Source organism: Coregonus lavaretus (assembly GCF_964263955.1).
Source record: "Coregonus lavaretus genome assembly, chromosome: 13".
Lineage (NCBI taxonomy): Eukaryota > Metazoa > Chordata > Actinopteri > Salmoniformes > Salmonidae > Coregonus > Coregonus lavaretus.
Genome location: NC_140000.1, coordinates 15,470,107 through 15,487,556, shown reverse-complemented (window position 1 = coordinate 15,487,556; position 17,450 = coordinate 15,470,107). Strand labels below are relative to the sequence as shown.

The window sequence follows — 17,450 nt, the reverse complement described above, 5'->3', positions numbered from 1 at the left end:
ACAAACTTTTGAGCAAAATTGTGTTTTTAGACACAAGTGCAAACATCAAGGCGTTGGGCATTCAAGGAGGCGATCTGATGGGAATCGGTGATGTCATCGGCCTCCTACCTTGCTTGAGGAACAATAGAGGAGCAATAAAGAACAAAAGAGGAAATGTCCAGTCCCGTCTTCCCTATGTATTTTCCCTGTAGGCTAGCTGATGATGATTATGTTGATGATGACAAACAATTATAGGTTATGTCTATTGGTGCTTTCAAGACAACTGGGAACTTTGAAAAAAACGAGGTCAAATCATGACGTCAATGATTTTTAGGTCGGAGCTCTAGAAAGACACCCGAGTTTCCGACTTGGAATTCCGAGTTGGATGAACGTTCAAAAATATTTTTCCCAGTCGGAGCTAGTTTTTTCTCTTCATGAACGCACTGAAGTCGGAGTTTTCCGAGTTCCCAGTTGTTTTGAACACGGCATATAACACAAACATGACAACCTGGTTCACTGTCTGTATGGGCGATACAAAACCAGGCATTCATTCATGAGACAAATTACATTTCAGTTTATTTTATTCAATAATATTTTATTAAAAGGAAATATAATTGATACAAAATATATATCAAATAGTACATACAACATAACACTACAAAATCTCACAAAAATGTATAGGGAATTTAAAATAAAATAAAAATGTTCTATAGCCTAAACAAGTCCATATGCCATCAAGGATGAGTAGTGGTTATACTGTTAATGTGTGAAGGAGTGGAAGCAAGATAACAAATTCCCTTTAGCTGTAACCTTTGTCTTCAGATAGCCACATAATACTATAGATTTGGGTGAAGATCAAGGACAGGGTCAAAATAAAGACAATAAAACAATACAGAATGGAGGGATTAAAATACTAATCAAAGTATTGTGAATATGTATGGATGGATAAATGGTTTTCACTAATACAGTGTGCAAGACTTATTCCCAACAGGCCTTTCGGGAAAATGCTTGCAAGAAAAATGTGTAGAGTCAAACACAATTAAAGGATTACCGGTAAGAATCATGCCAATTGAAATACTGAACAAAACCCACACATTTGTCAAAAAAAATCCACTCAACTAGGTACATGCTTTGGATTGGATTTCATCTCAGATTTTTCAACTAGAGTTTTCATATTGGATCATCAGTTATTATGTTAGGCATACATACTACTATATTTGGTTGAAACAAAACAAAACAAACATTATATATCTGTACAAATTGTACATTATCACTCAGTCTTTGCACTGGGTTAATCTATAAGTGGTAACTCCTCTAGTGTAGTGAGATGTCCAACCACAACAACTTCCATAAGGTCAAGAGCCAGAAATAAGCATGGTTACTTTGTCCACATATTTCACTGGAGATGAATACACACATGGAATGACTATGTCACACATGTAAAGCATCTGAAGACCATGATTTAGTTCATGAGGCACATTCTTCTAGAAACTGTAGTATAAAAGCATATGCTCCACACAGATTTACAGGAAATGAAGTTTATGAGGAGAGTCAGCAAAATTGAAAATTGCTTATGTAACTATTTATAGATATACTGAAATAAACATTGTAATGGAAATGGAATGAAAAGTCGAGTAGCATACTGAGTGTATTGGTAGTGAGACCCTCCTGTCTAATGCAATTACTTTAACTACAGAACTGCTATGCTTGCTACTCATTCTTTCATGATGGAATTGTCTACATGCAAATGACATTAACCATTTGAATACAACAATAAAATAAACATAGTTAACCTCTACAGCTAGATATCCTTGAAGTTCTGATTGTTTGGTGAAACATTCGTGATTTTCAGATTTTCAAGCGCTTAAACTCAGTGTAAAGACTAGTCCAGTGATAGAAAATAAAATAGTTTACATAAATATTGCCAGTGTATATTCTACACACTTTACATATCAAATCTACTAACAGAAAAGTATAGCTTTCATAAGTAAATAAACAATACGTCAACCTAAGTGACTGTTTTACAGCAGGGAAATGCAACCGTTGGTCTGAAGAGCTGCATGATTCTCTAACCTCATTCACCTTGATGTGGCCAGTGATCCAGTAAAGCTGACTGACGTACAGTAGCTACACCTGTTGGGTCGGTCAGTGAATGGAGCTCTCTAGGACCCTGGTGACCCACCTAGTCTCTTCCTTCCTGTCTCTGTGGTTTGAAGGAAAACTCCTGTTTTCTGCTGGTTTTCTCTTCTCTCTCTGGTACTTAATCGATCCACTAATATCACTGATTGATCTGAGAGTGTACACATCTGGTATGGTATGACAGGCTAAATCAGTTGCTCATTTGAATGGAAGAACAAAAACCAGCAGAAATTCAGTCCAGCCCCTGAGGACCAGAGTTGCTCATCTCTGCTGGTGTTAAGTATCTTAGGAGCCTGCTGGTTGGGCTCAGCCGCTGTTGTCCTTGTCCTTCTTCTCCTCTGGTACCTGGCGAACCAGGTGAGGGACGGAGCCTTTCGCGCTGCCGCTGTGAGAGTGGCTTAAAGCCAGGTCCTGTCCACTGGGCATCTGTCTCGTCTCTGATAGGTCACTCCTGGGAGTCATCCTACAAGACAAGTTTGCAAAAAACAACCTGTTAACGGTGGAGCGAACAAAACCTTTTGAAGTACGTATGTATAGATCAGAAAGTACTTGGGAAAAAGGGTGAAAGTATCTGTCTTTACCTTCCCTCTGCGACTCTGTGGAAGCTCTCTGAGCGGCTGCTAACCTTGCTGGAGCTGCCCTTCTTACTGCGTCTCTCTGCCCCCTCTCTCCCCTCTCTCCCCCCAGACAGGGCCTGTCCGCTGGGCTGCCTCTCCCTCTCCCTGTCCCTCTCCCCCAGCCTGGAGCCACGGGTGGAGCTGCCCCTTTCCAGCTGCTCCCTGGCGGAGGCCTCAGACGAGCCCCTGGCCTCAGAGAGAGAAGCCTGGCCCCGGACGGCCTCATGGTTGCCCACTGCTGAGGTGCCGTGGTTGCCGGTGGCTGAGGCACCGGTGCTGGTGCCCATGGACTTGGAGATTACCTTAAGTTTGTGGGAGCCGGGGTTATAGTGGTTCTTCTTGTGCTGGACACGGCTGTTGTGTTTGAGGAAGAACTCACAGGACTCCTGAAGAACTCTGCGGCTCTCACTAATGGGGCTGGATAGAGAAATAGAATTAGAACACAGTATAATTATATCTATTTGCAATCTGTAAATGTTGCATACTGTAAAAACCCAAGTTGCTTCCCAAATGGCACCCTATTCCTTATATAATGCACTACTTTTGCACTAGGGTGCCATTTGGGATACAATCCATGTAGAAAATATGATTTGTTTCAGCAGTTGAGAGACAGGCATTAGTGAAGTGTTCATACTCTTTCTTCCTGGTCCTGTTGAAGAAGAAGGCCCATTCTGAGCAGGTCTTCTTGCTGCTGACCCAGAACACAGCTGAGATCCCAACCACCAGGGTCATCAGGTATTTAATCAGGAATAGGGACAGGTCCGGACGATCAGACTCTGTAGTCTGAAACACAACATTGTATTATAAACCGGGTTGTTTGAGCCCTGAATGCTGATTGGCTGAAAGCTGTGTTTTTTTTTACAGTTCTAATTACGTTGGTAACCAGTTTATAATAGTAATAAGGCACCTCTGGGGTTTGTGGTAAATGGCCAAACCCTTAGCCGTGGAATAATAACCATATACATTTACATTTGAGTCATTTAGCAGATGCTCTTATCCAGAGTGACTTACATTCATCTTAAGATAGTTGGTGGGACAACCACATATCACAGGCATAGTAAGTACACATTCCCTCAATAAAGTAGCTATCAGCAAAGCTAGAAAGAGGGTGGTGGGGGGAGGTGTCAAGGGAAATTGTGTTGTTTCAGGAATATTTTATTATTATCCTTTTTTTTTTTTTTGGGGGGGGGGGATTATTTAAGATACTCTTTGAAGAGGTAGGTTTTCAGGTGTTTTCGGTAGATGGGAAGGGACTTTGCTGTCCTAGCTTCAGGGGGAAGCTGGTTCAAACATTGGGGTTCCAGGACAAAGAAGAGCTTGGACTGGGCTGAGCAGAAGCTGCCCTTCCGTAGGGGTGGGAGAGCCAAGAGACCAGAGGTGGCAGAACAGAGTGCTCGGGTTGGGGTGTAGGGCCTTGAGCATAGGTAGGGAGAGGCAGTGCGCCGTAGGCAAGCACCATGGTCTTGTAGTGGATGCAAGCTTCGACTGGAAGCCAGTGGAGTGTGCTGAGGAGCGGGTTGACATGGGAGAACTTGGGAAGGTTGAAAACCAGGTGGGCTGCAGCGTTCTGAATAAATTGCAGGGGTTTGATGGCACAAGTGGGTAGCCCAGTCAACAGCGAGTTGCAGTAGTCCAGATGGGAGAGGACAAGTGCCTGGATTAGGACATGCGCCGCTTCGTGTGTGAGGTAGGGTCGTCCTCTACAGATGTTGTATAGTACCACACCCCCTTGTGCCTTATTGCTTAATTAGACCATTTCCACTTAAACATCTGCCAAATATCATCGTACATTCTACTGTGGCTGAAAGAAGGCATAAGAACAGCACTGATTTTTAACATCTATTAATGTTTGATGAATTTTGCAGTGGCATATCTTCATAGAGATATCAAATTATTATGAAAATGTTCTAGTGCTAAGCGTGTGTGTTACCTTGTGTGAGCAGGGAATGCTGTACTCCTGGCAGCGGTCATTGATCCAGGTTTTTTCCCAAGTGGAGCGCTGGCTCTGTTCATAGATGTAACACCCCTGCAGAGTGACCAGGGGCACCAGGTACAGACCACTGAACACCCCGATACGGATCATAAACTTCTTCAGCTTCTCCTGGTTCCTCTCATCGTGCTGGATCACCTGACGCACGTTATTGAGCGACACGATCCCAGCCAGCAGCAGAGACAGCCCCACCACCACCCCGATACACATCGGCGCCAGCACAAAGTACCGCAGCGCGTCCAGATCATAGAGCCCCACGAAGCACACGCCGCTGATGTTATCTCCCTCCACCTTGTTGAGAGCCAGTAGCATGACGGTTAGTGCTCCGGGGATCCCCCAGGCGACAGAGTGGAACCACACCGCCTTCTTCTCGATGGCCTCACAGCTCCACTTGGGCCCGGCGGCCAGGAACCAGGTGATGGTGAGGATGACCCACCAGACGATGCCGGCCATGGAGAAGAAGTAGAGCAGCATGAAGAGTAACGTACAGCCTTTACTCTGGGAGCCGAGCACCACCGTGTCCATGGCAGCCAGGTGCACCGCCTGGGATGAATGAATGAATAAATTGATTAACGAATGAATGACTACTTTTATGTCCCATAGAGAAGTTTGCTAGGAAAATAAAAGGTATACCTGGCATACATATAAAACATCACAATACATAGCTACATAACTTCATCCCAGGACATACACTACCAGTCAAAAGTTTGGACACACCTACTCATTCAAGGGTTTTTCTTTATTTTTAAAATTTTTTACATTATAGAATAATAGTGAAGACATCAACACTATGAAATAACACATATGGAATCATGTAGTAACCAAAAAAGTGTTAAACAAATCAAAATATATTTTATATTTGAGATTCTTCAAATAGCCACCTTTTGCCTTGATGACAGCTTTGCACACTCTTGGCATTCTCTCAACCAGGTTCACCTGGAATGCTTTTCCAACAGTCTTGCTGAGCACTTGTTGGCTGCTTTTCCTTCACTCTGCGGTCCGACTCATCCCAAACCATCTCAATTGGGTTGAGGTCGGGGGATTGTGGAGGCCAGGTCATCTGATGCAACATTCCATCACTCTCCTTCTTGGTAAAATAGCCCTTACACAGCCTGGAGGTGTGTTGGGTCATTGTCCTGTTGAAAAACAAATGATAGTCCCACTAAGCCCAAACCAGATGGGATTGTGTATCGCTGTAGAATGCTGTGGTAGCCATGCTGGTTAAGTGTGCCTTGAATTCTAAATAAATCACAAAGAGTGTCACCAAAGCACCCCCACACCATAACACCTCCTCCTCCATGCTTTACGGTGGGAAATACACATGCGGAGATAATCCGTTCACCCACACCACGTCTCACAAAGACACGGCGGTTGGAACCCAAAATCTCCAATTTGGACTCCAGACCAAAGGACACATTTCCACCGGTCTAATGTCCATTGCTCGTGTTTCTTGGCCCAAGCAAGTCTCTTCTTATTATTGGTGTCCTTTAGTAGTGGTTTCTTTGCAGCAATTCAACCATGAAGGGCTGTATCACACAGTCCCCTTTGAACAGTTGATGTTGAGATGTGTCTGTTACTTTAACTCTGTGAAGCATTTATTTGGGCTGCAATTTCTGAAGCTGGTAACTCTAATGAACTTATCCTCTGCAGCAGAGGTAACTCTGTGTCTTCCATTCCTGTGGCGGTCCTCATGAGAGCCAGTTTCATCATAGCGCTTGATGGTTTTTGCGACTGCACTTGAAGAAACGTTCAAAGTTCTTGAAATGTTCCATATTGACTGACCTTCATGTCTTAAAGTATTGATGGACTGTCGTTTCCCTTTGCTTATTTTAGCTGTTCTTGCCATAATATGGACTTGGTCTTTTACCAAATAGGGCTATCTTCTGTATACCCCCCTACCTTGTCACAACACAACTGATTGGCTCAAACGCATTAAGAAGGAAATAAATTCCACAAATTAACTCTTAAGAAGGCACACCTGTTAATTGAAATGCATTCCAGGTGACTACCTCATGAAGCTGGTTGAGAGAATGCCAATCGTATGCAAAGCTGTCATCAAGGCAAAGGGTGGCTATTTGAAGAATCTCACATATAAAATATATTTTGATTTGTTTAACACTTTTTTGGTTACTACATGATTTCATAGTTTTTATGTCTTCACTATTATTCTACAATGTAGAAAATAGTAAAAATAAAGAAAATCCCTGGAATGAGTAGGTGTGTCCAAACTTTTGACTGGTACTGTACATCACAAGACATGGGATGTATCCCAAATAGCACCCTATTCCCTACATAGTACAATAATTTAGACCAGGGCCCATAGAGATCTGGGGGCTCTGGTCAAAAGTAGTGTACAATATAGATTGGGTGCCATTTCAGACACAGATATAAACAGACCTTGTTGCAGGATGCATTGTTCCCAAGCAGGAAGCCAATGAAGTAGATGAGCGACACGAAGCTGTAGCACACGGCATAGAAGATGATTGGCCGTTCGGGGTAGCGGAAGCGTTTGACGTCGATGAGGAAGGTGAGAAAAGTGAAGAGCGTGGCGCAGAGGCAGACGATGGAGCACACCCCGATGAAGGTCTTGGCGAACTCGATCTCATGGGGCTTGAAGTACATGTTGGAGCAAGGGGGAGCACAGTCCCCGGCACCCAGGAACGTGGATCCCTGGCCGGGTCGGGTCTTCAGCTGAAGGGGGCACCAGAAGCCCATGTCCCTCTTGGCAGACAGAGAGGTCTTGGGTGTGGTCAGTCTGGTTGGTGGCAGAGCTGAGCCATCTGGAGAGTAGAGGCAATCCTCCAATCTAGAGGAGAAAAGTTGGGTAAAGAGTCAAGACCATAACTAAATTAATACCATTTCAAAACTTAGTGCTGATAAATGTAATAACTGGTCAACTAGCAGTTAGCAAGCAGTTTATAAACGCTTACTATTTGGTCATCTGAAAAAAGTCATGCATGTGCCTTTTCATCTATAAATCTTGGCACGGTACAACACGCCTATGTATGTAACAGATGTTGTGGTTCAGTGAACCACGCACACGTGATGAGTAACCTTGCCTGAGACCTGGAGAATTGCGTTCAACCCAGTCAGTCACATCTACCTGTCACAGTGCAGCTCCGGAGGCCAGGTAATGCCGAAGGTGCTGATGTCCTTCCTGCAGTCTGACCTCACTGTTTCACACAGGTCACGACATGGCCGGATCACCTTGGTGTCCTCAGTGCATGCTGGGATAAAGGCCTGACACAGGAAGTGATGTACGTCTGGAGAGCAGCGCAGGTTGACCAGCGGCATGAAGGGCTACAGAGGTAGGGAAGGGGAGAGAGCGAGAGAGCGAGAGAGAAAGGGAGAGAGAGAAAGGGAGAGAAAGAGGGAGAAAGGGAGAGAGAGAGAGAGAAAGAGGGAGAAAGGGAGAGAGAGAGAAAGGGAGAGAGAGAGAAAGGGAGAGAGAGCGAGAGAGAGAAAGAGAGAGAGAGAATGACCGAGAGAGAGAGAGATACATTCAGATTTTTATGGTTCAAGAACATACTGTAAATACTAGGGTTGCAAAATTCCGGTATCTTTCCCTAAATTCAAAGGTTTTCCAGAAGTCCTGGTTGGAGTTTCTGGATTTCTGGTTTATTCAAACCTAATTCCAGCAATCTTTCAACCAGGATTTTGGGAAAACCTGGGAAAGTTACCGGAATTTTGCTACCCTACTAAATACTAGTACTGTGCTCCTGTACCTGTAAGGGTGGAGCTGAACAAATGGTCAGACATGTTTTTAATCCAACAACCAATATTTAGTTCAACTAGATTCATTTAGACATCACAACAGTTTGTAATTAAAAAGTCAGTCAACGTGAGGTTAATTCTTTCAATCAAGGCCACAATACAGTACATGAAGGTCCCTTGCCATGGGCAAATCCATAAATAGAATCGTTTTATTTTCCTGTACACGTGACTTGGTTGGAAAAGCTAAAAAGGCTACTCTACATTAGAGGCTGTAATGCACTGTATTATGGTGCCACACAAAGGATTCCTTTCAGAGGCTGTCTCATATTCTTCCGTTTCAACAGATTTTAGTATATGGGGGTGGGCATCAGGAAATGACTCTGGGACTGGTTGGAAACCAGGAGTCAAGAGGGATGTTGACTGGAATGGACAGAACTGTTGGGCTTCTGCTCAGTATCCATTCCATCACACTAAAGCTGCTGCTCTGCTCTAACAACCATTAATGAGTTCACAGTGATTTCTACCAAAGTATGAAAACATATCTTTCCAAAGCATGAATGGTTATTTTTGGCATTGTTTTGTCACGCTAAACAGAGTTTATCCAAATAAACAGATCTTGTCGAAGTAATGACCATATCACAAAAGCTTAAGATACCATCAGTAACGACTGCCACAAATCATTCCCAAAACAATTATAACTGTATCCTTCAAAGATTACAGACTGTATCATGTGGCCATCTTAATCTAAGGGCCACTTGCTTTGGATCAGATACACCATGTTATCAAACATTCCTGTTCAGCTTACAAATGCAGTTATGCAGAAAGAACTATGACTGCTGGCGGCAGTAAATCCAGCCGATGTTTACAGCATATAAGCCACATTTCCCCCTCAATCCCACCACCAACACAGGGCCAACCTAACAACCCCACTATTCAACGTTCTCTCCCTGACTGTTTCCCCAGCTCCAGGCTGGCAGCAGCCCAGATCTAGATGGGGCCTGGGGAACTGGCTCTCCGACTGTATGGCTCCTTGTTTCACTTCTTTGGAGGTCCCAAACTCCATCTCAAAAAGCTCTTCTTATTCTACAATCTGCCGTTTCGTGTATTTGTCTGTGGAGCCACTGTAAATTGGAATACATTTGGAGTGTATTGGAATTGGGGCTGTCTGTCCTCATTCAAAAGCATGATCCCTCTACTGATTCCTCTAGTGTAGATTTCCACCCAAGGTCCCTCGACTATGGATAATAATGACTCAATTAATACTGCAGTGGGCTAAATCAGGGTCACACAGAGTGTTTCTTGGTAGTCTTAAACAAATCTACTTTGAAACAAAAGTATACACCTCACACACATGGTTATGGACTTTACAAAAAAGAAAATACCTGTACCATGTCAGATATCGAGTTGAAATGAATTCAATGTTGAGTTTGCATCCCAACATTACACTTTATATACATCACAGAAGACTGAAATATAACAAAACCGTTTGACACAGAAACACCAGATTTTCTGCAGTTTTTTTTCTTCTTTTTTCTGTTTATTAATTATTACATTATGAAAATATTAATAACATTTCACTCATGAGGCCACTAGACGGCGATTTGGTCATTTGACAGCAAGAAAGGGCTACGCAATATAGCATCCTAACTTAAAAATGCATTGGTTGAGTTTGAAATGTATACTAAAAACATATGCTAGTTCTTCACTTACTGCTATTTTGGTCAGTTTCCTTACAGGTGCCTGAAGTGTTACTTTTAAGCTGCCAAACACTAGTAGAATATTGTCACATTGACATGGTAACAGGAACAATGCCCCTAAAGGAAAGGGCTAGTCCTCCATCCGGAAAATCATATTGAATAACACTGAACAGATGAGCAACAGGAAAATCAACTTCATAACAATACCTAGATCCCCATCATGGCACACTTTCCAACAGGCCATTTGGTCAGATTGACTGTCAGCAGTAGGTACTGTATGCATCTATTACTATAGATACCTAACACTGACACTTTGAAGTGAAGTGAAGGAGTGAGAGACAAAGAAAGGAAGAGAGGGGGGAGAGGTAGAAACAGAGAGAGAGAGAGAGAGAGAGAGAGAGAGAGAGAAAGGGAGAGAGAGCGAGAGAGAGAAAGAGAGAGAGAGAGAGAGAGAGAGAGAGAGAGAGAGAGAGAGAGAGAGAGAGAGAGAGAGAGAGAGAGAGAGAGAGTACAGTGTGGAAGGAATGCTGGCTAGTCTTTGTGTGAGGCTGGGTGTGTCTCCCTCCCCTTCCTCTCCTAAATCAAAGGCCGCCCCACACAACAAAGTACCCAGAGTTTTCTGTGGCTCCCTGAGGTTGTCCTGAAATAAGAGGAGAACCTCAGCTCAGCCTGATAGATAGACACCACACAAAGAGTACAGCATATCTCTGTCTGCTCCACACTCATTTCAATCGAGTACAGGCTTTACTGAATGAACCATAAAGATGGAATGCAATATGACATTTTATTAAATGTCGACATAACCTGAAAGGCCGCTCAGCAAGGAAGAAGCCAATGCTCCAAAACCGCCATAAAAAAGCCAGACTACGGTTTGCAACTGCACATGGGGACAAAGATCGTACTTTTTGGAGAAATGTCCTCTGGTCTGATGAAACAAAAATAGAACTGTTTCGCCATAATGACCATCGTTATGTTTGGAGGAAAAAGGGGGAAGCTTGCAAGCCGAAGAACACCATCCCAACCATGACGCACGGGGTGGCAGCATCATGCTGTGGGGGTGCTTTGCTGCAGGAGGGACTGGTGCACTTCACAAAATAGATGGCATCATGAGGAAGGAAAATTATGTGGATATATTGAAGCAACATCTCAAGACATCAGTCAGGAAGTCAAAGCTTGGTCGCAAATGGGTCTTCCAAATGGACAATGACCCCAAGCATACTTCCAAAGTTGTGGCAAAATGGCTTAAGGACAACAAAGTCAAGGTATTGGAGTGGCCATCACAAAGCCCTGACCTCAATCCTATAGAAAATGTGTGGGCAGAACTAAAAAAGTGTGTGCGAGCAAGGAGGCCTACAAACCTGACTCAGTTACACCAGCTCTGTCAGGAGGAGTGGGCCAAAATTCACCCAACTTATTGTGGGAAGCTTGTGGAAGGCTACCCGAAACGTTTGACCCAAGTTAAACAATTTAAAGGCAATGCTACCAAATACTAATTGAGTGTATGTAAACTTCTGACCCACTGGGAATGTGATGAAATAAATAAAAGCTGAAATAAATCATTCTCTCTACTATTATTCTGACATTTCACATTCTTAAAATAAAGTGGTGATCCTAACTGACCTAAGACAGGGAATTTTTACTAGGACTAAATGTGAGGAATTGTGAAAAACTGAGTTTAAATGTATTTGTCTAAGTTGTATGTAAACTTCCGACTTCAACTGTACATCCCAAGATTTACACCCATTGGTTGAGATAGAGGAAGGTGAAAATTGAAAAAGTGAACCCATAGGTTAAACAGCAAGCGTGAGGAATGTGCATTATTGTGCCATGCTTATATAGGCTATAAGGTATTTGGTATTTGGTATTTTATTAGGATCCCCATTAGCTGTTGGAAAAGCAGCAGCTACTCTTGCTGGGGTCCACACAAAACATGAAACATGACATAATACGTTAATAGACAAGAACAGCTCAAGGACAGAACTACATACATTTTTTTTAAAGGCACACGTAGCCTACATATCAATACATACACACAAACTATCTAGGTCAAATAGGGGAGAGGCGTTGTGCCGTGAGGTGTTGCTTTATCTGTTTTTTGAAACCAGGTTTGCTGTTTATTTGAGCAATTTGAGATGGAACAGAGTTCCATGCAATAATGGCTCTATGTAATACTGTATGCTTTCTTGAATTTGTTCTGGATTTGGGGACTGTGAAAAGACCCCTGGTGGCATGTCTGGTGGGGTAAGTGTGTGTGTCAGAGCTGTGTGTAAGTTGACTATGCAAACAATTTGGGATTTTCAACACATTAATATTTCTTATAAAAAGAAGATGTAATGCAGTCAGTCTCTCCTCAACTCTTAGCCAAGAGAGACTGCCATGCATAGTATTTACATCAGCCCTCTGATATAAATAGGTGAATGACATTCCACACATGGCTAACAGGAAAGAGGAGAAGAAACAAGACGCTATGCTGACGATGATACATTTGTATTCACTCCCAGTATTCCCGTAGAATAGGAAACAAAAGCGAATTATGTTATGCTTACTGGTTGAAGTTAAACGAGCATTCAGCCATCTGATTGAACTTTCGTAAACTACATTACGTGTAACTAAACACTGTAGCTACAGCGAGAGGGGATGGAAGACCTTCGAGAATACTAAGACACACAAGATACAATACTCAGCTGTCCATTAAAAAGACTGCATTTCCTCTACATCTTAGCATGTTCATAGAGAATGGTTTGAAAAATAGTTATTTTAATACACAATTAATCCTTTTGCACCTGTTGGATTCATGGCAAACATATGGGGAAAAAATGATATTACATATGTAGGATCTTAATTTGATCACCCTGTTGCAGGAGAACTTCCCTGTAATGCAGCTAATATAAAATGCGTTGTGTATTTGAAGTTTAAAAAGGCTTCTGCAGTTTGTAATTTCCACTTTGAAATTTTAGACTTGATTTTCCCCTTACGAAAAATGTATCAACCCCTACAAAAATGTCCATTAATTATAAGCCACATAATAATTATAATTTCCTGTTGCTGCAGGATTATTTTCCTGCTGTAGCAAACTGGCTCAAATTAAGATCCTACATCTGTAACAAACTGCAAGGTGTTTTTTCCTCTATGCTCCAAGTCTGATGGGAAATCTTAGGGTTTTATCACAGTGAGAAACACTCACCTCCATCCTGCTGGTTGCTATGTCCTGGTCATAGTGCTCCATCATGTTGGGGAAGAAGGTCATGTTGTAGGGCATCCCCAGGCAGCGATGCACCTTGATGGGTTCACAGGTGAACAGACTGTGGGCGTGGCAGCTCCTCACCCCTATCAGTGCCAGGCACACCCAGACCAGCCCGGGTATCATCATGGTGGCAGCCAGGTACTAGGCTAAACTATTTGTGTATAAACAGCACTATTTGGTTCAGTGGAAGGATATCTTTATGTTGGAGGCCGGATAACTCTTCATCCACATTTCTCTAGGCCTGCTGGGGTCCTATCCATGGAGACAAAAGGAGTAATGACAGGTAAAACATTCCCATCAGCCACCACGGCATCAGCACGGTGGCACGTTCGGAAGTCCCAAGCTTTAAAAAAGAACAGAGTATTATTTATCTGGTGTGTTTTGAAAGGTAAGTATGGGGTTTGGTTCCAAAGCAATATAGGTCCAACGCAGCAGTTTGTATCTCAATATCAAATAATTTCTGGGTAACAGTTAAGTACCTTAATGTGATTGTTTTCAATTAAAGTGGTAAAAAAAAAAAAAATTGCTTCTTAGCAAAGATATTTGCTAGGACTGTCTGGGAGTGGTCTCAGTGGGGAGGGGAAAACTGAAACTAGCTGTTATTGGCAGAGAGGTTTGGAACTCTCTTTCTTATTGGTCTATTAAACTAATTTACCGCATCACCAGGCAGGCTAAAACTCCATCTCACCAAAACAGGCTGAAATTTCAGGTGGTGTTTTCAAACAGCTCTTACACTAAAAGGACATTATCATCATTTTCACAATTTCACAGTATTATTCCCACCTCAAAGTGTGGAAATATGTATAAAACACAGGAAAATCACGTTTTGACTGCACTGGGCCTTTAGCATCAATATTTGTAACATAAACATTTACATTTACATTTTAGTCATTTAGCAGACGCTCTTATCCAGAGCGACTTACAGTTAGTGAATACATATATATATATATATATATATATATATATATATATATATATATATATATATATATATATATATACTACCTTACTGATAAACTTGCTTTAGATCATTCATATTGATCTGAGTGGATTATTGCTAGTGAGAAATACATCTGTCCAGTCTCTTCTGCAGTGGTGAATAGATTATGTGGTGGAATTGCACACTGAATTGCAGACTAATTCAATATAAGCATCAGCTTGTTGATACAGGCTTGAAGCTTTAAGTGTCTTGTGAAGTCTGGTATGTAACAATGTCTGATTGGAGCATGCCACGCCATCTAATCTCACACAGGTAATCATTCACAGAAAGCACTGTCTGTAATGCATGCCGTTTGCATTCAATAAGTCTATGATTTGCTGTACTGCAGAACATAAATCACTTTTTCATTTGCTGCAATAGTCCTATGCAGTATTGTATGGTTGGTTATTTGTTGTTGTGTTTATGTTTACATGTATGTGTGTGTTTGAGCTGTGGAGAGAATGGCTTTAACAATAGACAAATCAATCAAAACTGATTTAATGTTTATTATTATGATTTCACCAAACAATCTAATGTTTTGCTACTGTATCGATTGGCATTTAGCGAACCATACGAACCACTTCATGACTGTTTCTATCATGTACAGTAGCTTGGAATAGTTTAGCCAACAAAAACCATATTCGATTTCCAAATATCACTGAGAAAAGGCCACTGAATAGTCAAATGTTTTGACTTGGTCACAAATCACACACACTCCAGTCAAATTAAATGAAAAAACATAGATTTTTCATTTTTAAAGTAAAAAATAACTACTTCAGAATACACCCTATTGTCAAAGGTTGAAGAAAATTACACTGCAGTTACATGGAATACTTAGAAAGAATAGGAATATAAATGTCCTTCCTTCGTGTTTTCCCCAAATGGGCATTCGGAAACTCCAATTGTTCCTCATGTCTGGCAGCCAACTTCGGGAAGTGGGACTAGTAAATATCCCTGTCTCCGTGCCTTGGAAAGGGCCTCGATAAGTTTCAAATGTAACATTTATTTAGACAAGGACAGAAAAGTCACATCAATTACACTTACCCTTTGGTTGTTAGTTTTTCCTAAATAAAGGGCATCATTCCATAGCAATCGTTTCGGATTTAGCGAAAGAAATTCCAGCGACTTTCAACTATTCTCCGCCTTCTTTCTTTCAGCTCCACATCCTGTCTGTCTGCGTGTTCGATACAACACCCCCATACAGTTACAATCCGGGGAAACACTGGCCGTTGTCATTTGCAGGTGCTATTATCAAGTGCAGACAGTGTAGCCACACACATTATGTATTTTATAATGGTACTATTCAAAATAGATGGATAGTCCTCGATCTCAGATAATACACGCATCATAACGCTGTAACAACTTTGTGCAATTAAATTATGACTTATTGTATTTTTCACTGTAAGGGGAGAATTAAAGTTGTACATTAAAGATACAAAATTGACGTAAAAGGGTTGCAGATGAGCTGTTGCGGCTGTGCACTGGCTTTTAGAAATGTCACAAAGAATTGCTGATCATGGTTGTATTATGTGATTGACTGGATTCACCAGCAGATGGCAGGAATGGTTCTACGAAGCACAGGCCTACAGTGTATCATATTGTAGCCAACTTTGGGGCCAAAAATTGGTTACAAAATTCTAAATGTCATGCATAGGACTCCTCAGCCATCATCTTAATCTTGATGTCTGGAGACATCTTGACACATAAAGTTGAGAAGTCTTGAGTTGAGACTTTGAGTTTAGCCACTAGACAGTAGGCCTATCAGGTTATAAAAACAAATGAGAGGCAGTGCACTACAGTAACTGAAGTCGTGTTTAGGGGGGGTCACATGTTATCAACATGTTATTAACACAATAATAGCCTGCAATCTCGGCTGCATTCTATACCTTTTAATTTTGGTCAAAAGTGCTGCCCATTCACTTTTTTCTCAACTGGGGGGATTGGGTCTGGAAGCATAGCACTTGACTTGCCTTTGGCAAAGAAAGATTTACTAGAAAACCTTTTACTTGAAAAACACTTATATTCACTCTGTCCCATCAGCTGCTGTTTCTTTCACACAAGTAGTCTGCATCATGTACCCCTATGTGCGCGAACACTGCAACCTGATTATACAACATTAAAGTTGCCTGGCTACCCAAACTCCTTGCTCTGGCGAAAAGCTACGCCACGCCCATTGACGTTAGTTTGTAGGAACTATAGAGCAAACATTAAAGTGATGCTCCAGAACTTTTGGATAATTTCAGCCGGTAGTTTTGAATGTGGTGCGCACAAGCCAAAACGGGTCCATGTTTTTTGTGTACTATGTAATCCAATGGTGTACTTCGTCATCCATTTCTTATTATATGTTACATTTTTGCAATTCGTATGATATGTTATGAATCCAATTAGTACAATGTGTTACAAATTTGTTGTGCTTAAGATCCCGGACTGCATCTTTAACTTAATCACACATGTATTTCACTCTTCTGATTATCCCACTGGATCTTGTCTTGGACTATGTCCTGTTTTCTCTGTCTATGTACACCAACCCTATCATGTTTCCTCACCATTCAGACCTAAATTAAATGTCTTAATCAGCGATATCAGACACTTAAAGAGTGTAAGTCATGTCAGAAGCTAGCAGATTCATTACTTACCAACAACAGCTGCAAATTCCAATAAAACAACATCACGTTTCGAAGTTTACTTTCCTTGCTTTGTCTAACAACACTATCATGAATCTAGCAAATCATTTTTGTGGGTCAGATTGTAGTATTTATTTTGTTTCATAGCACAAATGTTTATTAGCATGTTTCTCACATTGGCTTTAGCCACGAAGGGAGCAACCCACCTGCCCGGCAAGTGCAGGGGGTATGTCCAGCAACACATGCCTCGGGGGGAGTCAACGTCTGCATAGCACAATAAATTCCCATGATTTGTGAATCAGTTTGAATCAGTTCAAACCGAACAGCTAGTCCCACAGCCGACAGCTAAAATGGCTTTGGAAAAATACGATTTCTGCTAATAGGATGAAGTATCTAACAAAATAACTATATTATGGCTTTCACTAATCATAAACTATTTACATATAATATAAAAGTCAGTACATTTG

General features: G+C 41.7%; 1 protein-coding gene across 2 annotated transcripts; it reads right to left on the bottom strand.

Annotated features, from left to right (window-relative positions):
• Nucleotides 1-564: 564 nt before the first annotated feature.
• Nucleotides 565-15,535, bottom strand: LOC311139474 (frizzled-6-like). 2 transcript variants are annotated; one of them, XM_084174356.1, is made up of 8 exons: nt 15,404-15,535; nt 13,321-13,723; nt 7,829-8,025; nt 7,123-7,531; nt 4,666-5,268; nt 3,370-3,518; nt 2,700-3,152; nt 565-2,581 (listed from the first exon to the last, which is right to left on the bottom strand). In XM_084174356.1, exons 2-8 carry the CDS (start codon nt 13,504-13,506, stop codon nt 2,425-2,427), a joined length of 2,154 nt encoding a protein of 717 aa, XP_084030482.1. In that variant the 5' UTR covers nt 13,507-13,723; nt 15,404-15,535; the 3' UTR covers nt 565-2,424. The 2 variants fall into 2 exon arrangements, with proteins under 2 accessions (XP_084030482.1, XP_084030483.1); XM_084174357.1 differs by having other exon boundaries at nt 1,505-2,581; nt 13,321-13,632; nt 15,404-15,531.
• Nucleotides 15,536-17,450: the final 1,915 nt, after the last annotated feature.

What these genes read in the sequence shown, in the direction of transcription:
- LOC311139474 (XM_084174356.1), bottom strand. Translation starts at nt 13,506, where the DNA reads ATGATGATACCCGGGCTGGTCTGGGTGTGCCTGGCACTGATAGGGGTG. An exon ending in ACAATGCATCCTGCAACAAG is followed by an intron (nt 5,269 to 7,122) that starts GTCTGTTTATAT and finishes CATTCATCCCAG; the next exon opens with GCGGTGCACCTGGCTGCCAT. An exon ending in CACAGAGTCGCAGAGGGAAG is followed by an intron (nt 2,582 to 2,699) that starts GTAAAGACAGAT and finishes CTTGTCTTGTAG; the next exon opens with GATGACTCCCAGGAGTGACC.